Genomic DNA, 23,055 nt, shown 5'->3' with positions numbered 1-23,055 from the left:
TCCGTGACACTTGTTTCTTGGGAGTTGCCTTCTGTAACTTCTCTAATTTCATCCCACTCTCCTGTGAGTACAAATTCTGGTTCTAAGGACTTGGTGCTTGGATCCCATATTGCTTTGCACTGGGATTGGCAATTAGTTCCCTGACATGCAACTCCTCCTACTGTGCCAGTGTAGATCCTGCTGTTACTACAGCTCTTTGCAGGTGCCCTTGTGTTTAGCTGAAACTTTGGACTTAGTTTAGTGGGGATGGACTCAGAGACTGACATTACTATCCTGCTGTGTGGATCCCAGTGCGCTGGGACTGTGAATTTTTGACATGCACATGTGGCTGTATTTATCTCATTGTGCCGATAGTGCTACTTCCTTGGTGTGATGATGACATTATGCTAAAATGAATTGTGAAAATAGTGTCCTGGTGTGATGGTCACTCTGTGCTGTTCATGTGAATCCTGCATTTTTGTGTGCTGGGTTGGTGTTGCCCTGTTGTTCCCAGAAAATTAGAGCCACAAAGTGGGTGAGGTAATGTCTTTTATTGGAGCAACTTTTGTTGGTGAGAAACAGAGAGAGACAGAAGCTTTGGAGCTTTCATGGGGTTCTTTCCTCTTCCTGAAGAAGAGTTCTGTGAAAGCTCCAAAGCTTGTGTCTCTCTCTCACCAACAGAAGCTGGTCCAATAAATATATTACCTCACCCACCTTGATATAGATTACCCCCTGTGACGAACTGGGAATGTTCTTAATGTTTGCTCTGAATACTGTGTTGGTGCCTCAGTGTCCCCATGGCAGTTCTTAAGTATCTGGCAGAGCAAAGGGCCAGTGCACCTAAATGCCTGACACTCTGTCTCCTAGCAACTGATGGCCTGGGCCCCTCCTCTGCAAAGGTGCCAGCTGAAGGTGTTGGAGACAAAGGGATCAGGTGGGAAAGGGGCTGAGCAGAGAGGAGAGGCTGGGAGGGGTGGTTAGTCTGGAGCTGGCTGGGGTCAAGGGTGGAGGGCAGACCTGGGGGTCTGGCTCACTGCCCCCCAGAATGGACCCAGCTGAGGGGTCCGGTTCGCTGTACCTACAAGCTCTGTTTTAGACCCTGTTCCTGTCATCGAATAAACCTCTGTTTTACTGGCTGGCTAAGAGTCACGTCTGACTGCAAAGTGGGGGTGCAGAACCCGGTGGCTTCCCCAGGACCCCGCTGGGGTGGACTCGCTGTGGGAAGCGCACGGAGGGGCAGAGGATGCTGAATGCTCCAAGGAGAGACCCAGGAGGTGAAGCCGTGTGAGCTTCTTGCCCTGAACAAGTCTGCTCCAAGGGAGAGGAGGTTCCCCAAAGTCCTGACTGGCTTGGTGGGGAGCAGTTCCAGAGCATCGCCCGGTGACTCCGTGACAACTGGTGGCAGAGGTGGGATGTACTGCACCCCGTGAATGGCGCTGCTTGCAGTAAGTGACTGGGGAGCAGTAAAACAAAGAGGGGATAATGAGAACCAAGCGTGCTGAAGGCTCAGAGAGGGACGGTTTCAGGGGGCAGTTAACCTCTGGGAGTGTGTGACCAGCGAGAAGGACTGTTGGAGTAACAGGGTCCCCCTGAGGACTGCAGCGAGCAGTCTCAGGGGTGGAGGAGCTTGCCGCTTGACCCTGGGAGAGAGAAGGATTTTTGCAGTAGCAGGGTTCCCCGGGGGATTGCAGGAGCAGTCCCAGGGGCGGAGGAGTCTGCAGCTCGACCTTGGCAAAGAGGTGGTGATCACGAGAAGGGCTGGCACACCCGGGGTTCTTCCTGGAAACCATGGGGGAGCCAAGAGCACACAGGCCTGTGAGTCCAGAGCCACTTGGGATCGGTGAAGTGATGGCCTATCACCATCTCCTTGAGAAGGACATTGTGATCCTGTGCACAAAGAGAGGGTTACGCATGGGGACATTCACCGAGGCACAGTTAATCGTGCAGTTGGAGGAGAAGCACCGCTCTGAGGAGCAGATTCCTGGCCCAGATGGGGCTACAAGAGGATCTGAGAGCAGCTGGAGCATCAGCCAGGCATCCCCGGGAGTCTGGTCCCCAATCAGACGAGGGTCTTCACGATTGGGTTCCCCATCAGGAGATTGGAGACGGATGGGATGGGAGCAGAGCCCGAGAGAGCGAGAGGACCGTGAGAGAGAGCAAGATCCCAAGGAAAAGCTGCAGGAGAAGCAGCAGCAGCGTGGACTGGTGATGGTGGAGCAGAGAGACATAGGGGGCTGCACAGGGGTCAGTGGGGAAACACGCCTGCGGGGGCGAGACCCTGGGACAGAGAGAACTGTGGTGGTGCAGCCCCAGATGCTGAGGGACTGTGGGACCTGGGTGAAGTTCCCTGGGGTGAAGCCCCTCGCCCTGCCTATGGCCCAGATCCCTGTACAGACCCAGAAGGGGTCGGGCTGGCTGGTAGTTGGGGGTCTCCAGGATATCGGCTGGGAGGCCTTGTTGGGGGGTGACTGTCTCCCCATGGGACAGGATCCAGGCCCCGCTCCTGTAACGACCGAGGGTTTGAATTCAAATCCAGGGAACCAATTGGCTAGGATGGAAATGGTCAGTGAAAATGCAAATAACCTGGCTGGCAGATGGGAGGGGCTGCTGGGCTCAGGATACCTGCCTACCTGTAACCAGCCCCCTGGGGCTGAGTGGGAGGGAGAGATGCTCCCCGCCCCCCTGCACACCGGAGAGGGGGCTCACGCTGGCTCTGATGCTGTGACCAGAGCAGAGAGCTCGCTGCCTGCCCCCACTGGGACAGCAAGGGCAGCGCTGAGCACAAGGAGAGCTGAGACCCCAGCTGAGTGGGGGGGCACCCAGGCAGGGCAGGTCAGCTGCCAAACAGGTTTGCCTGGTCCAGACGTGCTGCTGGGAAGTGATTACACAGCAGGGAGGGAGCTACCAGGGACAGGGCTCAGGGGGGCTGTGACCCCAGGCCCAGCCAGCAAGAGGGAGCAGGTCCCACTCCCTGCCCCAGCTGCTGAATCCCAGACCGAGTTGCAGAGGGATCCCTCCTTGGAGAAGCTGAGGGAACTTGCTGGCCACAGCGCTGCAAACCCCCTTGGGGAAGGCTGCAGGGACACAGTCCTGCCGGAGAAGGGATTCCTGTACCGGGAATGGGCTCCCCAAGGGGAAGTAGAACTGGGGGGAATCGGGAGGCAGCTGGTGGTGCCCCAGGAATCCACAGGGTTCTTCCCATTTGAGCTGCTGGATGGGAGGAGAGTGAGGGGACCCCTGGACCTGAAGGGGAGGGATTGGATGGAGAAGGGGGAAGACCCCCTTGGGGGATCTCTTCCCTGAGGTGGGAGCCAATCTCCCCATCAGGTGTTCCCCATTCAGAGTCACTGGGAAAGCAGCCCAGAACCTGGCGAGAGAGATCAAGGGCCTGCTGGCTTTAGATGGGATCCAGCCGTTTTACAGCCCATGGGCCTCACCCGTGGGGCTGATCCCCAAGGGAGACAGGATGATCTGGTTTTATGGGGGCTATGAAAAGCTTAAAGCCATCACAGTGTCTGGTGCCGACCCCATGCCTAGGCCTGGGGAGATTCTAGACAAGCAGAGGGTGATGGAGAACTTGGCCCTGGCAGACACTGATAACATGTGCACCTTTAGCCAGACTTGGGAGGAACAGGTGTCCCAGGTGAAGAGGGGGCTGGGCTGCCTCAAGAAGGTGGGACTGACGTGGAAAGTGCAAGGGGGGACGGCAGAGGTGTTGTGTCTGGGCCACAAAGTGGGAAGCGGCTGCCCAAGCCCAGAGCTGGCAAAGGCCAAGATGGGGGCTCTTAACCAAAAGAGCCCGAATCACAGACCGGAGGGCTGGGGAAAGACCCAATCCCAGCTTGAACCCCAGGGGTATTGGGGTGGCAAAGGGTGTGGGCTGCATAAACCTTCCCACCTGCGGCCTGCAAGTGCCATCAAGCACACACGACCTAAGGGAGGGCGTGAGACTGGACTGTCCTGGTGTAACTCACACCAAGGAATGGGAGAGATGCTGGGGCATCCATGGGAACCTTGGTGGGTTCGAACTTCCCCAGGTCACTGGCTGGAGTGACCTCGCTCAGTTTGGTCTCGAAGGGGGGAGAGATGTGACGAACTGGGAAAGTTCTTAATGTTTTCTCTGAATACTGTGTTGGTGCCTCAGTGTCCCCATGGCAGTTCTTAAGTATCTGGCAGAGCAAAGGGCCAGTGCACCTAAATGCCTGGCACTCTGTCTCCTAGCAACTGATGGCCTGGGCCCCTCCTCTGCAAAGGTGCCAGCTGAAGGTGTTGGAGACAAAGGGATCAGGTGACCTCCTGGCCCGGGAAAGGGGCTGAGCAGAGAGGAGGGGTTGGGAGGGGTGGTTAGTCTGGAGCTGGCTGGGGTCAAGGGTGGAGGGCAGACCTGGGGGTCTGGCTCACTGCCCCCCAGAATGGACCCAGCCGAGGGGTCCAGCTCGCTGTGTCTACAAGCTCTGTGTTAGACCCTGTTCCTGTCATCAAATAAACCTCTGTTTTCCTGGCTGGCTAAGAGTCACGTCTGACTGCAAAGTGGGGGTGCAGAACCCGGTGGCTTCCCCAGGACCCCGCTGGGGTGGACTCGCTGTGGGAAGCGCACGGAGGGGCAGAGGATGCTGAATGCTCCAAGGAGAGACCCAGGAGGTGAAGACGTGTGAGCTTCCTGCCCTGCAGACAGTCTGCTCCAAGGGAGAGGAGGCTCCCCAGAGTCCTGCCTGGCTTGGTGGGGAGCAGCTCCAGAGCATCGCCCGGGGACTCCGTGACACCCCCGCCCCCATACTACCTCAGCCACCTTGATATAGATTACCCCCCGCCCCCCATATTACCTCACCCACCTTGAAATAGATTACCCCCGCCCCCATATTACCTCAGCCACCTTGATATAGATTACCCCCCGCCCCCCATATTACCTCACCCACCTTGATATTGATTACCTCCGCCCCCATACTACCTCAGCCACCTTGATATATATTACCCCCCGCCCCCATATTACCTCACCCACCTTGATATAGATTACCCCCGGCCCCCCATATTACCTCACCCACCTTGATATATATTACCCCCGGCCCCCATATTACCTCACCCAGCTTGTTATAGATTACCCCCCGCCCCCATATTACCTCACCCACCTTGATATAGATTACACCCCTCCCCCCTTATAACCTCACCCACCTTAATATAGATTACCCCCCGCCCCCATATTACCTCACCCACCTTGATATAGATTACCCCCCGCCCCCATATGACCTCACTCACCTTTCCAGGAGTGAGTTTTCATGATGACATGGGAAGTGCTCTGACTGGTCCTGACTTCTCTGTATCAGCCCCTCTAGCCTGCACTGCAGCCCAGTACCTGGGGGCTGGGGGCCTGCAGCGCTGAGACTCTGTGAGATCAGGGACTGGCAGACCCAGCTGGGAGGGGAAGGGCACCGTCTCCTCGGCCTCTCTCTCTTGCTGCCTCATGATGCACAGAGCCAGCGTGGCCAGGTGGTGCATTGGAGAGTCTCCCAGTGCAGCCCCCCACCCCCTCTCCCCCATGCAAACCCCCAACAGACCCTGCCCACCTCTGCCGATTGTCTCTCATGAGGGGGACTGTGCTCACCCCGCCCCCTGCTCCTGTGCGCTGCCTGCTTCCAGGGGCCACAGATTGCAGAGCCGTCCCAGCAGGTGTGTGCGCAGCGCCCCGGAGCACTGCTTTCCCCCGTTGTATCCGAATTCCTGTTATATCGGGTCACGTTATATGGAGGTAGAGGTGTAATTTGATATGTCAGGTGGCGCCTTTTTTTATGTGTTCGCTTCTCCTGATGTTTGAACCTGGCTACACCACTGCTCAGTGCCATCGGGGCACTGCCCTCGCGGCCGCCCAGCTCCGCGGCAGGACACCACGCGGCGCGCCCAGCTCGGGGTCTACTTGTGCCTCTTTATTACGGAGCAGTTTGTATATTTATAAAATGGGGACTCACGTCTCTGACATTCAACAGAACAATGGGGTGACTGCGACCCTCCCCCGGGACATCGCCCCTCGCGGTTCCAGGTCGTGTGCGTCTGGCTGTCCATCCCCCCAATCACAGCATGGCCGTGTGTGTCTGTCCATCCCCTCCAGGGACCATGCGTGCGTCTGTCTATGCATCCCCCTCAGACCGCATGGCGACATGCGTCTGTCCATCTCCCCCAGGGACAGCATGGCCGTGTGTCTGTCCATCCCCAGGGGCCACATGCGTCTGTCTATGCATCCCCCTCAGACCGCATGGCGACATGCGTCTGTCTGTCCAGCCCCCAGGGACCGTGTGGCTGTGCGTGTGGCAGGGGACATGTGGCCATCCACACACCAGGGCTGTAGAGGGGGCATGCTCAGCCTCCTGCCCTGCTTGCCAGCTTGTTCCCATGGGGGGGTCCGTCCCCCTGCACCCAGACCCCACCTTGCCAGGCCTGTGCCCAGCTCAGCTCAGACACAGCCAAACATGCGAGTGCTGGGTGCAGCCAGGCACACAGCATGGGCAGCCTGTGGCTGCGGGGCCCTGGGGCGTGGGCTGGCCGGGTGTCCACAGAGGCGTGTGGCTGTGTCTGAGTGTGCACACAGACACCCCCGTGGGCGCTCCTATGAGGCCATTCCCAAGCGCCCAAGGGCACATTCCCCGAGCCCCAGCACTGTGCCGTGCGCGGGTTCATGGCACCGTGGGCTCACAAATCCAGGCCTTATGCAGGTCTGTCAGCGCGGCCCTCGCACAGACGGGTGCCCAGCACTGTGTGCGCATCCCGGGGTGCCTGTCACCCCGTGTCTGTCTATCCAGCCCCTCCGGGAGCGTGGGGCCATGCGCGTCTGTCTGTCCAGCCCCCCCGGGGTGCACGTGGCCTCACGTCTGTTTGTCCAGCCCCCTGGAGTGCACATGGCTGTGCAGATGCCAGGACGTTGTCTGAGGGGTCGGGACACTCCCAGGAGCTCAGTCTGTGCCCAGCCTGTGGGCTGCTCTGAGCCCTACGCTCACGGGGGGGGGGCCAGGAGTCTGCTCTGGGGGGCCCTTCCCCCTTCACTGCCCCACTCTGTGCAGCTGGGGATGGGGAAGGGAACACAGGCTGGGCCTGGGGCTGAACGCGAAGGGGCCGGAGGGCTAAAAGCCCCTGCAGGGGTAGGGAGGGGGCATCTCTCCCTTGCCCAATGCTCACACAGGGACATCCCCCACCCCTCAGCCACGTCCTGTTGCCAGCCCGTTACCCCGGGAGCAGAGGCTGCAACTACAGCACAAGGTGCTGTGTCCCCGCCAGGCCAGGACCCTGCTGCCATGGTGACCCCTCGTGGCTGGGTGCTGCCCCCGCACACCTGGTGCCCCCGAGGGGCTGTGCCCTCCAGCAGCACCCCAGGGCCCCGCCCGGCCGGCGCAGGCAGTGGGAGCTTCCTGGGGTGGGGGGTTTGTTGGGTGGCACAGGCAGCGGCTGGCAGTGTGGAGACCTTAGCTCAGGCCCTGCAGCCTGGGCGGTCGCTGCGAGGGGAGGGGTGGGCTCGGGGCACAAACACACAGTGTGGGGTGCTCAGCACCCAGGGATGGTGGGGGCTGTGGGGCGCAGCAAGGAATCGAGACAGGGGGCAGGGCTGCACTGGGGGTGGCAGAAGTAAGGTCTGTGCATGGGCGGGGCTGCACTGGGATGGGGGCGTGGGGAGCTCTGTGGGGGGTGTGCACTGGGGCGGGGTTGCATTGGGGTGGGGAGCTCTAGGGGGAGTGCACTGGGGTGGAGGTGGGGATCTCTGTGGGGGGCGCACTGGGGCGGGGCTGCACTGGGGTGGGGAGCTCTGTGGGTAGCTCTGTGGGGGGAGCGCACTGGGGGCGGGGCTGCACTAGGGTGGGGAGTGGGGAGCTCTGGGGGGGATGCAGGACGGTGCATGTGTGGGGGCAGGAGGTGCAGGGGGGCTTATGCAGTTGGCTGCTGCAGCTGGGGCAGGGGGCGCTTGCTGGGGATGAGGCTCTAGGGCGGCGTGAGTCTGTTCTGGGCGAGGCCCCTTCCCCACTGGGTGGGAGCGACTGGGCTGCAGCCCCACCAGGTGTGTGTGTGGGGGGGGTTCACCCACACTGGAGGGAGGGTTCACCTCCACAGCCGAATGCAGCATTCACACTGGGTCCCTGCCCTCCCCCAGTCCCCACGCTGGGTCCGATCCTCGGGCCGGGCTGTTTTCCGGCCGGTGCCGCGTCTGTCCAGGCTGGCTGCTCCCAGGGGCAGGGCTGCGAGGCTCTGCTCTGCGCCGTGTGCTTTGTGCTGGGCCGACCCCGGCGCTGGCTGGGCGTGGGGCTGCCAGGCTGGGCCGGTCCTGGGGCAGGGCGTGGCTGATGGGCTGCGGGGGTGGCTGGGGAGAGGAGGGGCCTGGTGCCCCCCGTGCCAGGCGCTGGCGCCGCTCTCCATGCGGAGCCTGGCCTAGCAGGCGAAGTCCTCGAAGACGCCCTGGTGGGCATAGCGGTGGCGGTGGTTGGGCAGGATGCTGGTGCTGTAGGTGCCCTCGGCGCGTCGGCCCAGCATCCCGCAGGGGCTCTGCAGGGGAAGATAAAGTCACTGTGGCAGCCAGGCCCCCTCGCCCCCCAGGGAGCCAGGCCTGGTGCTCCCCCCCCACCCCGTCTCCCAGGGAGCCAGGCCTGGTCCCCCCCTGGCGAGACCCCTTCCCCACCTGCAAGGCCCATGGCCCAGCTCTGCTGGGCTGTACGTTTCCCCTGCCGCAGCCGCCCCCCCGCACCCCCCAGGCGTTTCTCTGCCTCCTGCTGGCGAGGCCCTGCCCATCCCTGAGACCCCCCTGGACGGGGCGAGGAGCCTGGTGCCAGCCAGCCACGGTCCAGGCCCCAGGGGGCTGTGTCAGGCCCTGCCTTCACCACACCGACCACGTGTGTGTGGGGACGTGGTTACAGCCCAGGGCAGGGTCAGCCAGGCCCCATCACCTGCAGGGGACAAACACCCCTCGCCATTAGCCTGGGCCTGGCTCCCCCCTCGCTCCATGGGCTGGAGATTAAACGACCTCCCCAGAGTCCCTGGCTGCAGCTGGGCACTGGAAACACCAGCCACGTACAGAGCGACTCAGCTGGAGCTGTTTGTATTGGCCAATAGCACCCAGGGCCTGGACCCCTCGCCCTGGCGCCCAGCTCCCTCCATCTCCCCTCGCACGGAGGAACCAGTGACGCTGTAACTCCTGTCCCAGAGCAATAGCAGTGGGATCATGATCCAGACATGACAGAGGCACCTGCCAGACACCAGCCCTACCTGCCCAGTAGGGGGCAGCGCAGCCTGGCCACCGTGCTCGTGCTGTGACGGGGCGGCCACGAGCATCCTGCCGGGATAGCACCAGCCTGGACACATGCCACTCACTAGGGCTGGGTTCTGGACTGCCCCACGCCATGGGACCCTGGCATCACTCCACTGCTGTGCACAGAGCTCCCCCAACTGACCCCAGAGCAACAGCGCAGCCGGCCCCAGAGCCTCCCATCCAGGAGCTCAGGCTGGGGGGCGCCGGACGAGTCTGCTGCTGCCTACAGAACCCAGCCCCTGCCAGGACAGCACCAGGCCCCTGGGCAGGCAGCCAGCCCCGGGCTGGTTCCCTGAGGCCTGGGAGGGGTCCCCGGGCCGTGCTGCTGGTCGCACAGACACTAGCTATGAGCATTTCCAAGGAGTTTTAACCAGTTCGATTTTTGCACTAGGAGGAAATTAAAGTAAATCCGGCGGGTGCTGAGTGAAATAAGAATTATTCTATTAAACAACCAGGGGGGCAAATTTGTCACATACACATGGGAGAAAGAAGGGAAAAATGCAGCGTCAGCTATGGATAGTCTTAACTCAGGAAGTTCCTTCGAGAGGAAATGTAGCCAAACTCTAAACCCGCAGACAATGGAACTTTCTGCGTCTGCATCCTATAGATAACTAACTGCTTGCTTTGCAAACTAACGCAAGGGGTGGGGGGCGAGTAGATGAACAATAAGGGGTTACAAGAGGGGCAGATACATGTAGCCTGCTAATTATGGATGATAATGATAGTAAATTTTGGCCAATCATAGAGCGATAGATTATCATAGTCAACTGCATATAATACTTTGGTGTAAGTGTTTTCTTCGTTCTTAATGACTTGTGAGCTCGAACCCAACTGCAATTGAAATAAACGGATCGCCCCTCTCAGGGCTCCTTGCTTGACTAGCTGTGTCCGTCTCTCCTTATTCCTCAGCTGGAACGGACAGGAATTTCCACAACAGTTTTGGCGACCACGAAGGGAATTCTCCAGCTCAGAACCGCTCCGGGGCCCCTCCCTCGAGAAGGACCAGCGCGCGCAGAGGTGAGTTTACCTTGGGTTGTATTGTCTTGGGAGTTGGCCCCCAGCGGGGACGATAAGGAGGACTCTGAGAGATGGACCACAAGCAACGAGACAGATTGCGTTAGGAGAGCTTGAGGCCTCTTCAGGAGACGGGTAAATTGTCTCTGTTTTGTGTTATGTGTACACGTGGGTCTTAGACCCGGCGGTTTCCTTGGGACAGCCTTGGTGAAATTACTGGGACATCCGTTTGGCAGTTAAACACTCTTAGAGTGCCAGCCCAGTATAAAGACAAGTTTCGGATGACAGAAGATTAACCAGGCAGGAACAGAGGCTGACTGAATAGCCTGGGTGGTCTCCCCGTCACTGACTCCAGGACTTTGTTCTCGGTAACACTGAGGACAGTGGAGAACTGAAACAGGGAATTTAGAAGTCAGTCAGACCTGACGTAGGAAACAGTCAGGGGAAATTCGATGCCGGCACACTCCTGGGATGCGTTTTCAAGATTTGGGGAAGACTCGGTGGCACCGCTGGCTTGTCCAAGCAGCCACTTAATATCCTTTGTATAACAGCCTGGACCTCTTACATTTTTAATCAGCCACCAGAGGAACAGTGGCCAGAAAATGGCTCATTTAATGAGGTCTGCCTCAAAACCTTTAGAACCATCCTGGAAGATTTAAGACCAGAACAAATGAATTATTTGTATTTGTTTTATAACGCTGCCCCAATTTGTAAAGACAAAGAGTGCACTCCCATGTTACAACAAACTAAACCTCCTCCCTACCAGCAGTGTAGATCAGAGGAAGATGATTATAGGCCATTTCCCCCACCAGCTGTGTCCCCTCAACCCCTTCCCGTTCAGGTAAATCAGGTGGCTCCAGGGACCGCCTCTACACCGGTGCAGGATCTGCCTCCAACCCCATCCCGACCCCGAGCCACATTGTATCCTGATCCAGTGGCCTATAATACCCGAAGCCACGTTCGCAGGCGAAGTCTCCCCGATTCCTCAACCAGCTCATGGGGTTGGTCTCCCGAGAGTGTTCCTGGAGATGTCAATTTCAAGCTCATTAAACAGAAAGGACAGAACTTTCCGGTACTCCAAATGCCCTTAAGACAGTACCCTGTTCCTACTGGAGCGGGTCAGGTTGTTGACCGCTATGTCCATATTCCCTTCTCTATCAGTGACCTATTGAATTGGAAGATTACCACCCCAAAGGTCAGGGACGACCCAGAATCTATACATAGGACATTTGAAACTATTTTTGCCACTCATAATCCTACATGGCAAGATATCCAAGTTCCTTTAAAACCCCTACTTTCTGAGGAAAAAAGGAAACAAGTGCTCAGTCGAGCTCAGGAGTCTATAGGTGATTTACCCCACAGCCACCAGGACAGAATGCCCTGACTGCGATCCTAACTGGGATGACAATAATGCTGGAGATCAATATAAGTTAAGGCTGGGCAGAGAACTCCTAATTGGAGTAAAGTAACTTCTGTCCAGCAAGGCCCAGATGGACACCCCTCAGACTATTATGAAAGACTAATAAAAGCTGCTAAGTTGTTTGGGGGCCTAGATCCTGAGGCAGAAGCAAATGTGCCAGTGATAAGAGGATTGTTTAAAGACCAGGCTGTGGAGGATATAAGGAGGAGATTAAATGATGTAGACGGATTTGCAGGGATGCCCCTTTCTCAGATAGTGGCTATTGCCACCAGAGTATTTAATGGGCAAGAAGCCCGACAAAAGGCTGGGGCGGGAAGGAAGATAAAGGGAATATAAGAATGTTGGCGGCTGTATTGAAGGGAGCAGAGCCTGGTGTCGGCAGAGGCCAAGGAAGAGGACAAGGGTTTGTTGGTAGATTGGGACCCAGTAAAGGGGGGTCCAGAGGACCTTTAATTTGTTATTGCTGTCATCAAGAAGGGCACATGAAAAGAGACTGTAGGCTGAGAGCATCAAGACAGCCCTTGTAGAAGAATTACTAGAAGCTATTCATTTGCCAGCTGCCATTTCAGTAATGCACTGTATGGGGCATACTGGACTACAAGATGAATTATCTAGAGGCAATGACTTTGCAGATAGGACTGCACAGACTGCTACAAGGCAACCTTTGAAAACCCAAGCATGTTTCTTGGATAAATACACTCCGGATGAGGCATAGAAATTAAAAGAGCAGCTCTCCGGATGGCCACCAGATTGGGCTAAGTGGACATACTGCAAAGTGGATTCAAGAGAAAGGGAAAGGTGGGAACAGGTGGGTGCACGGATGGACCCTGATGGTGTCCGGTACATGTCGGATGGCAGAAGGGTCCTCCCAGCTCGCTACCTCACCTCGCTACCAAAATCTCCACAAGCACACACACATGGGAGCAACCGGAATGGCCCAAGTTGTAAAGAGACAGTGGTTTGCCTCTGGAGTATGTTGGCAGGCTAAATTAGTTGCGTCCCAATGTGCCCAGTTCAATCCAAGGGGGGAACCCAAAGGCCCTCCTGGAGCAAGACCATGGACATATATTCCTTTTGAAAGGTTACAAATAGACTTTGCTGATATGCCCCCTTGTCAGGGATTCAAACACTTACTAGTCACAGTGGATCAGTTGACAGGGTGGGTGGAGGCCTTTCCCACTTCGAAAGCCACTGCTGCAAGAATGGCCAAGCTTCTCCTGCATGAAATAGTGCCCAGATATGGACCCCAAGGGTCATTGAAAGTGATCAGGGCACCCACTTTACTTCGACTGTTCTTCAGCATTTAATGACTGGACTTGGTATCACCTTGAAGCTGCACGTACCTTGGCACCTGGCATCTTCAGGCCACGTTGAGAGAATGAACTTTGTTTTGAAGCAGAATTTAAGAAAACTATGTAAAGAAAGTAACCTTAAGTGGGTACAGGCCCTTCCTCTTGTCCTGCACAATGCCAGAAGTACCCCCAGGGGAAAACTTAAGCTTTCCCCTTTCGAACTACTGTTTGGTAGACCTCCCTCATCTCACGTGCCTGGAAGGATACTCTTAAGTGATTTAGTTTTGGGGGGACACTGAACTAACCTCCTATGCCTTACAATTCCAGAAGCAGCTTACCTCCATTCACAAGTACGCCTGCCATTTCCAAGGACAGCCCCTGGACGTGAATGCCCACTCGTTTCAGCCCAGTGATTTCGTGCTTGTGAAAACTTACAAGAAGCAGACTCTCCAACCTATCTGGGAGGGGCCATTCCAGATCCTGTTGACTACTCCTACGGCCATCAAAGTAGCTGAAAGAGACTCCTGGATTCATTATACCCGAGCCAAGAAAGACTATTCTGTTTCTAACGCCTTGCCTCCACAGGTATCCACAGGAAATAAATCTCGTGTTCTCTCTCCAGAGGACCAGTGGATGGTGCAGACCTTGTCTGGACTGAAACTTAAATTCACTCGAAAGGGAACACATGGATAAGGTCCCCAGCAAGGGAGCGATGCTTGTTGGCCGACCGGCAAGGCCAACCAGAAGTAGATGACTACAGGGCAGCTAAGGCCCTAAACGACTGATATCAGGGTTTTGATGGATATAGAAGATTGGACTGTATTATTTGGATTAACGTTTATTGCTCTTTTTTTCTTTTATTTGTTGGTATTTTAACCTATTGTGAAAATGTTTCCTCTGTTAATTATGTTGTTTTCCCCTTCCCTTTCTTATGAGCATAATAATTTCATTAGATTTAGCCATGTGGTGAGGAATAGAATCCCAGATGAAGGAATGACTCATGTTGGGTGTGCACCCAGGTGCCTCCCGATGCAGAACGAGGACTTTCTTTCCTTCCTATCCCTTTGACGGCTGCAAATATTACTCGTTCAAAGGTGTATGTTACTCCCTATTGGGCTACAACTCATACTTGGCAACAAGAAGGTATAAGCCCTAACGCCAGATATTTGTTAACCTTCGAGGCGCAAGGTGAGTGGTGTCTCCTGGGGAATGGGCCAGGCTTGTTTTTAGGGGACAGTACTTGCAAATACTATGTGGGCCCAGGTGGTGACGGAGAGTGAGCCACTGCCCTTGTTTATTGTTTTGACACCACTGACGATATTAACCGCAAAAGTGTCTGCGCCAATAGTGTCTGCTATGAAAGCTGCACCATGGTATGGGAAAACTCTGATGGACGAATGTCTGTATGCAGGCAAAAACGCAGAGATGTAGACGTCTCCTTGGAGCATGGGCCTATTGGGTTTATGGGACGTTATACATTCTTGTTACAAAAAGCATTGGGAGTGATGTGATGCAGTAGGGACTGTCTGTGTGGGGGATGGGAGAGCTGGGGATGTCTTTAGGTGAGGGACAGGACCTAAGCCTGTAACCTGAGCCAGGCAGGGGGCAGGGGGTCAGCACCTTTGCCTGGGAAGCTGGACAAAGGAAGGGGCCGGCTGGAGGGAGTTAGTTCAGTTTCGGTTTTGGGCTGGGTGGTTGGAATTCAGGGAATCCCAGACTGGGAACTAAGCATCCTGAACCCCCAGAAGGACTTGACTGAGGGGTCCTGGTTGGGCCTCCAAGCTCTGCTGTAACCTGCATTCCTGTTGTCCAATAAACCTTCTGTTTTACAGGCTGGCTGAGAGTCACTGTGAGTCCCAGGAAGAGGGGTGCAGGACTGGACTCCCCCACACTCCGTGACAACTGGTGGCAGCAGCGGGATCTACTGCACCCCATGGATGGCGCTTCCTGCAGTAAGTGACTGGAGCAGTAAAATGAAGGGGGATTGAGGGGGACCAGGTGGGCTGAAGAGATAGAGAGCGACGGTTTCAGGAGGCGATTAACCCCTGGGAGTGTGTGACCAGAGCAAAGGACTTTGCAGTAACAGGATCCCCCGGGGGGATTGCAGGAGCAGTGCCAGGGGCAGAGGAGTTTGCAGCTCGACCCTGGCAGAGAAGGGGTGACCTGAAAAAGGGCTGGTGCATGAGGGGTCTCCCTGGAACCGGTAGGAAGCTGAGAGCACAGGCTGGCGAGTGGCCAGCAGGAAGATGTATGCTAAGCGCCTTAGGAAAGACCTGGTGGAGCTGTGCAGGCAGAGGGGGCTGCACATTGGGAGGTCCACCAAAGAACAGCTAATTGCCCAACTGGAGGAGAAGAATCGCTTGGATGAACCGAGCCCTGTCCCTGAGGGAAGTCACCCGGCAGATGCAGTGTGGGCCCCGGGGCCTGACATGGCTGGGAGGGGCCAGACTGCTGCTGAGGACACCCCAAGACCCTGCCCACCTATAGTTAGGGGATGGGTTGGGGGAAGCCCAGTGAATACCGAGGGCACCCTGACCCCGGCGGCCAGCAGGGGATCGTCCTGGCGGAGCTCCCCGTCCCTGGAACGGATGCGGATTGAAAATGACAGGGAGCTGAGACGGGAAGAGCTCGAGTTAAGGAGGCAAGAACTGAAGAAGCGGGAGAACCAGTGTAAACACAAGGAGAACCAGTGCTAGCATGAGTTGGAGCTGGTCTGGCTGAGAAGCAGCGGGGTCCTGGCTGCGGTGAGTGAGGGGGGACCCAAGCCTGCAAAGAGCTTTGATAAGCACTTGCTGCCCCGGCGTGAGGGGGAGGACATAGATCCCTTCCTGACGGCCTTTGAGAATGCCTGCGAGCTGCACAGGGTTGACCCTGCAGACAGGATCGCAGTTCTCACCCCCTTACTGGACTCCACAGCCGTGGAGGTGTACAGCCGAATGAAAGGGGCTGAGGCAGGGGACTACGAACTGTTCAAACAGGCCCTGCTCTGCGAGTTTGGGCTGACTCCTGAGATGTACCGGAAAAGGTTCTGGAGTCAGCGTAAAACCCGTGAGGTCTACAACTGGTCAACCGGGCACAGGGGTATGCCTGCAAGTGGACAGCTGGGGCCCAAACTAAAGAGGACCTGCTTGACCTATTCATACTAGAGCACCTGTACGAGCAGTGCCCGTCCGACTTGAGGCTGTGGTTGATGGACCAGAAGCCGGAGAACCCACAGCACGCAGGCCAGCTGGCCGACCAATTTGTGGACAGTTGGGCAGGGGATGGCAGGGAGGAGTCTCGAAGGAGCAGGCCTGCCTCAACGCAGAGAGAGAGTCATCATGGGACCTCCCAAAGGGGGCCTATGGAGAACCCCCCGAAAAGGGGAACATCCAGCATCAGGTCCATCCGACCCACTCAAGGGGACCCACGAGACATGGGCTGCTATCACTGTGGCCAACGAGGCCACATACGGGCCCAGTGCCCCAAGCTTAGGGACAGACCAAGCAGACCCAACCTGCAGAGGTTTGACTGGGTAAAGACCCAGTCGGATGAGGGGCAACATTCCCAGGAAAGGGGGGCTGGCTGCGTACCACCTGCGAAGGAGGGAGGAGGGCCCCAGGTCAGCTCCTCTGGGGGGCTGGATGCTCCAGGCTCTGGGTTTTTGGTTTACCAGGTGGGCGCGGGGCTGCCCCTCTGGAAAGAGTGCATTGTTCCCCTGGAGGTAGATGGGAGGAAGGTCACTGGGTACTGGGACACAGGCGCAGAAGTGACGCTCGCCCGGCCCGAGGTGGTGGCCTCAGATCGGATGGTGCCCGACACCTACCTGACCCTGATGGGCGTGGGCGGGACCCCATTCAAGGTGCCCGTGGCGAGGGTACACCTGAAGAGGGGAGCCAAGGAGGGCCCCAAGGATGTGGGGGTACACCCACATTTGCCCAGGGAGGTGTTAATGGGGGGGGGAACTGGACGTCTGGCCAAGCAATGCCCGGGGTACCCTGGTTGTGACTCGTAGTCAGAGTCGGCGAAGGGCACTGCGCCCCGACAATGGGGAAGATACTTTGCCCGAGGTGCAGGACCCTAACCTGGTGGGGAGGGAACGCCCAGGGACACGGCTCACAGAGGCTGCGGCCTCAGACCCAGCCAGCAAGAGAGAGCAGGTCCCCTTCCCTGTCCCAGCTGCGGAGTTCCAAGCCGAGTTGCAGAAAGATCCCTCCTTACGGAAGCCCAGGGACTGGGCTGACCTCAGTGCGGTACAGACCATGAGGAGAGGTTGCAAGGAGAGGTTTCTGTGGGAGAAGGGGTTCCTGTACCGAGAATGGGCTCCCCCAGGGGAAGTAGAGTCATGGGGGATCAGGAGGCTGCTGGTGGTTCCCCAGAAGTTTTGCCACAAGCTGCTGTACCTGGCCCATGACATCCCTCTCGCAGGGCACCAGGGAATCCGGCGCACCAGGCAGAGGCTGCTACAGAACTTTTACTGGCCTGGGGTCTTTACCCATGTCCGACAGTACTGTCAATCCTGTGACCCCTGCCAGAGGGTGGGGAAGGCCCAGGACAAGGGGAAAGCGGCTTTGAGGCCCTTACTCATCACAGAAAAATCTTTCCAGAAGGTAGCCATGGACATAGTGGGACCTCTCAGCAAGATGACCCTGTTGGGAAAGAAATACATTCTGGCGGTGGTAGATTTCGCCACTTATTACCCCAAGGTGGTGGCCTTGTCCTCTATCGAAGCAGACACCGTGGCAGATGCGCTGCTGATCATTTTCTGCCGGGTGGGGTTCCCCAAGGAGGTCTTAACGGACCAGGGGTCCAACTTCATGTCGGCCCTGCTCCGGTCCTTATGGCAGAAATGTGGGGTCCAGCACAACTGGGCCTCAGCGTATCACCCCCAGTCCAATGGGCTGGTAGAAAGGTTCAACGGGACGCTGAAGATGATGCTAAAAACATTTATGAACCAGCGCCCGCAGGATTGGGACAAGTACTTACCTCACCTGCTGTTCGCGTACAGGGAGGTACCCCAGGAATCTACCGGGTTTTCACCTTTCGAACTGTTGTATGGAAGGCAGGTAAGGGGGCCCCTGGACCTGATGAGGGACGAATGGGAGGGGAAGGCCGCTCCCGAGGGAGAGTCAGTGGTGGAGTATGTCCTGACCTTCCGGGAAAGACTGGCCGAGCTCATGGGCCTGGCCAGGGAGAATCTGGCCCGAGCCCAGAGGAAGCAGAAGGTCTGGTATGACCGCACGGCACGGGCCAGTGCCTTCGCCACTGGGGATCAGATGATGGTTCTCATCCCCGTGAAGAAAAACAAACTCCAGGCTGCCTGGGAAGGGCCCTTCAAGGTTATCAAGCAACTGAATGAGGTAAACTATGTGGTGGAGCTGTCAAACCGGGCACATCACCGTCGGGTGTACCATGTGAACATGATGAAACCATACTATGACCGGGGGAATGTGGTGTTGGCCGTGTGTGGACATTGGGAGGGGCAGGGAAATGACCCTTTAGTGGATCTATTCCCTGGGACAAAAGCTGGTTCCCCCCTGGAGGCAATTCCCCTCTCTGATCAGCTGACCCTGGCCCAGCAAGCTGTGATCAGAGGGGTGCTGCATCTATACCGACAGCTGTTTTCCAACCAGCCTGGACTAATTTGACTGTCCACCGGGTGCAGACTGGGTCACATCCCCCTATAAGTGTTCCCCTTTTCGGGTCACTGGGAAAACTGCCCAGGATCTTGAAAGAGAGGTCAGGGACATGCTGGCTTTGGGGGTGATCCAGCCGGTTTCCAGCCCCTGGGCATCGCCAGTGGTGCTGGTCCCCAAGAAGGATGGGTCGATCCGGTTCTGTGTGGACTATCAGAAGCTCAATGCCATCACTGTAGCCAATGCCTACCCCATGCCCAGGCCTGACGAGCTCCTAGACGAACTGGAAGGCGCTCGGTACCTCACCACCATGGATCTTATAAAGGGCTACTGGCAAGTGACGCTGGACGCAGATGCCAGGCTGAAATCGGCCTTCATCACTCCTCTGGGGCTGTACGAGTTTCTAACCCTGCCCTTCGGCCTCAAGGGAGCACCGGCCACCTTCCAGCGCCTGGTGGATCAGCTACTGAGGGGGATGGAGAGTTTTGCCGTGGCGTATATTGACAACATCTGCGTTTTCAGCCAGACCTGGGAGGACCACGTGTCCCAGGTTAAACAAGTGTTGGACCGACTCCGAAAGGCTGGGTTAACCGTAAAGGCTGAGAAGCACAAGGTGGGGATGGCTGAAGTATCTTACCTGGGCCATCGGGTGGGAAGCGGCTGCCTAAAGCCGGACCCAGCCAAGGTGGAGGTGATCAGAGCCTGGCCTGCTCCCCAAACCAAAAAGCAGGTCCAGGCCTTTATTGGGATGGCGGGGTACTATCGAAGGTTCGTGCCCCACTTTAGTGCCATAGCCGCCCCCATCACTGAAGCTGTGCAAGAAGGGGAAGCCAGACCAGGTGATCTGGACCGAGCAGTGCCAGGAGGCTCTCCGGGCGCTGAAGGAGGCTCTGGTTAGTGGCCCAGTTCTGGCAAACCCAGATTTTGACAAGCCCTTTATGGTGTTCACCGACGCCTCAGACACGGGACTGGGGGCAGTGTTAATGCAGGAGGATGAAAAGGGGGAGACACACCCCATCGTGTACCTCAGTAAAAAGCTGCTACCTCGGGAGCAGAACTACGCGGCCATCGAGAAGGAATGCCTGGCCATGGTATGGGCCCTTAAGAAGCTAGAGCCATATCTCTTTGGGCGACAATTCACCGTGTACACCGACCACTCTCCCCTGACCTGGCTGAACCAGAGAAAGGAGCCAACACCAAGCTCCTGAGGTGGAGCCTGCTCCTGCAGGACTATGACATGGACATGGTCCATGTGAAGGGAAGTGCCAACCTGACAGCGGATGCGTTGTCCCGGAGAGGGGCCTGAACTTCCCCAGGTCACTGGGCAGAGTGACCCCGCTCAGTTCAGTCTCGAAGGGGGGAGAGATGTGATGGAGTAGGGGCTGTCTGTGTGAGGAGTGGGAGAGCAGGGGAGGACTTTAGGTGAGGGACAGGACCTAAGCCTGTAACCTGAGCCAGGTGGGGGGGAGGGATGTCAGCACGTTTGCCCGGAACCCGGACAAAAGGAAGGAGCTGGCTGCATTCCTGTTGTCCAATAAACCTTCTGTGTTACTGGCTGGCTGAGAGTCACTGTGAGTCCCAGGAAGAGGGGTGCAGGGCCGGACTCCCCCACACTCTGTGACAGGGACGTTATACATTCTTGTTACAAAAAGCATTGGGAGTGACACGGGATGCACCTCCCGGCCCTGTTCCAACAGGGTTCGGTTCTTACTGGGTGTGTAGGAATAAAGCCGATCATACCCTTCCAGTACACTTCTCAGGTTCTTGTTATCTTGCCTGGTTGTTTCCCCCCACTGGTGTTGTGAAATAATGACACAAAGACAAGATTAGAAATGTAAGGGACACCTCCAGCTGAGGAGGGTGCAGCCCTTGAACCAATGACATGGGCAACATTCCCTAGTAATCGCAGACTTAGGAGAGGGGTTATAAGACTCCAGGGTATTTTAGAAATTATGGCTAATGAACCTGCTACCATAGTCACAAATCAAGCCACTGAGCGTAAGTAGCTTAGACAGTTCGCTTTGCAAAGTCGTATGGCTTTAGCTAGTCTTTTAGCAGCTCAAGGACGTACTTCTGCCCTCACAGGCCAAGAGTGCTGTGTATTTGTGAATGACACCTATAAAGACACCTTTGACAGAGCAGCCCACTTAAGAGACGTAAAAGCAGCAAAGAATCCTGTGGCACCTTATAGACTAACAGACGTTTTGGAGCATGAGCTTTCGTGGGTGAATACCCACTTCCTCAGATGCATGTAGTGGAAATTTCCAGGGGCAGGTATATATATGCTAGCAAGCAAGCTAGAGATAACGAGGTCAGTTCAATCAGGGAGGATGAGGCCCTGTTCTAGCAGTTGAGGTGTGAAAACCAAGAGAGGAGAAACTGGTTTTGTAATTGGCAAGCCATTCACAGTCTTTGTTCAATCCTGAGCTGACGGTGTCAAATTTGCAGATGAACTGAAGCTCAGCAGTTTCTCTTTGAAGTCTGGTCCTGAAGTTTTTTTGCTGCAGGATGGCCACCTTAAGGTCTGCTATAGTGTGGCCAGGGAGGTTGAAGTGCTCTCCTACAGGTTTTTGTATATTGCCATTCCTAATGTCTGATTTGTGTCCATTTATCCTTTTCGGTAGAGACTGTCCAGTTTGGCCGATGTACATAGCAGAGGGGCATTGCTGGCATATGATGGCGTATATTACATTGGTGGACGTGCAGGTGAATGAACCGGTGATGATGTGGGTGATCTGGTTAGGTCCTGTGATGGTGTCGCTGGTGTAGATATGTGGGCAGAGTTGGCATCGAGGTTCGTTTCATGGATTGGTTCCTGAGCTAGAGTTACTATGGTGCGGTGTGCAGTTACTGGTGAGAATATGTTTCAGGTTGGCAGGTTGTCTGTGGGCGAGGACTGGCCTGCCACCCAAGGCCTGTGAAAGTGTGGGATCATTGTCCAGGATGGGTTGTAGATCCCTGATGATGCGTTGCAAGGGTTTTAGTTGGGGACTGTATGTGATAGCCAGTGGAGTCCTGTTGGTTTCTTTCTTGGGTTTGTCTTGCAGTAGGAGGCTTCTGGGTACACGTCTGGCCCTGTTGATCTGTTTCCTTATTTCCTCGTGTGGGTATTGTAGTTTTGAGAATGCTTGGTGGAGATTTTGTAGGTGTTGGTCTCTGTCTGAGGGGTTAGAGACATCGCCCGAGACAGGTCTGATAAAGGCAGCTGGACACATGATTGGTTTGATGGTTTATTTTCCTAGTTCCCTTCCCTAACAGGCTGGCTTAAGGGACTCCTGAAGGGAGGTGTTATGATTTTACTGATGATTGTGTTTATTTTTCTGTGTGTTTAAACTGTCCATGTGCATAATGTCTAAAAGAGCTAGGGCAACTAGCAAACCGAAGGGAATATTTCTCTCTTTACAAGACGACAGGTTTTGGCAAAGGTGGGAACCATGCCAGATGCTGATATTCTAATCCCTACGTATTCACTGTAACACTCCTACTGCTGTGGAAAGTATGATCATGAGCCCACTATATGGATCATGATTAAAGGGGAGAAATTGAAATAAGAATTATTCTACTTAACTACCGGGGGGCAAATTTGTCACATACACATGGGAGAAAGAAGGGAAAAATGCAGCATCAGCTATGGATAGTCTTAACTCAGGAAGTTCCTTCGAGAGGAAATGTAGCCAAACTCCAAACCCGCAGACAATGGAACTTTCTGCGCCTGCATCCTATAGATAACTAACTGCTTGCTTTGCAAACTAACACAAGAGGGGGTAGGGGCGAGTAGATACATGTAGCTTGCTAATTATGTATGGTAATGATAGCAAATTTTGGCCAATCATAGAGCGATAGATTATCATAGTCAACTCCATATAATACTTTGGTGTAAGTGTTTTCTTCGTTCTTAATTACTTGTGAGTTCGAACCCAACTGCAGTTGAAATAAACAGATCGCCCCTCCCGGGGCTCCTTGCTTGACTAGCTGTGTCCGGAAAAGCAGCTATTCGATGGGTAGGAAAGATAGAAAATGTGGCAAAAGACCACCTTGGCTTAACCACGAGATCTTGCATGACCTACAAAATAAAAAGGAGTCATATAAAAAATGGAAACTAGGTCAGATTACAAAGGATGAATATAGGCAAATAACACAGGAATGCAGGGGCAAGATTAGAAAGGCAAAGGGACAAAATGAGCTCAAACTAGCTATGGGAATAAAGGGAAACGAGAAGACTTTTTATCAATACATTAGAAGCAAGAGGAAGACCAAGGACAGGGTAGGCCCACTGCTCAGTGAGGAGGGAGAAACAGTAACGGGAGACTTGGAAATGGCAGAGATGCTTAATGACTTCTTTGTTTCGGTCTTCACTGCGAAGTCTGGAGGAATGTCTAACATAGTGAATGCTTATGGGAAGGGGGTAGATTTAGAAGATAAAATAAAAAAAGAGCAAGTTAAAAATCACTTAGAAAAGTT

General features: G+C 55.6%; 1 protein-coding gene and 1 long non-coding RNA gene across 3 annotated transcripts in view; one reads left to right on the top strand and one right to left on the bottom strand.

Moving 5' to 3' along the window:
* Window positions 1–7,865: 7,865 nt before the first annotated feature.
* ASIC4 (acid sensing ion channel subunit family member 4) overlaps window positions 7,866–23,055 on the bottom strand; it is a 53,539-nt gene continuing 38,349 nt past the window's right edge. For both annotated transcript variants that reach the window (XM_050969673.1, XM_050969672.1), the window contains exon 11: window positions 7,866–8,493. In XM_050969673.1, coding sequence (XP_050825630.1) covers window positions 8,380–8,493 — 114 coding nt within the window. In that variant the 3' untranslated portion in view covers window positions 7,866–8,379. The remainder of the gene's footprint in view (window positions 8,494–23,055) is intronic.
* LOC127030032 (uncharacterized) lies at window positions 10,053–13,901 on the top strand. Its single transcript, XR_007768270.1, has 2 exons — window positions 10,053–10,270; window positions 13,602–13,901. It is a non-coding gene; the product is annotated as an uncharacterized LOC127030032 (long non-coding RNA).

The sequence above is a fragment of the Gopherus flavomarginatus genome, chromosome 10, assembly GCF_025201925.1.
Source record: "Gopherus flavomarginatus isolate rGopFla2 chromosome 10, rGopFla2.mat.asm, whole genome shotgun sequence".
NCBI classification, from domain to species: domain Eukaryota; kingdom Metazoa; phylum Chordata; order Testudines; family Testudinidae; genus Gopherus; species Gopherus flavomarginatus.
This window is presented reverse-complemented; position numbering and strand designations above follow the sequence as displayed.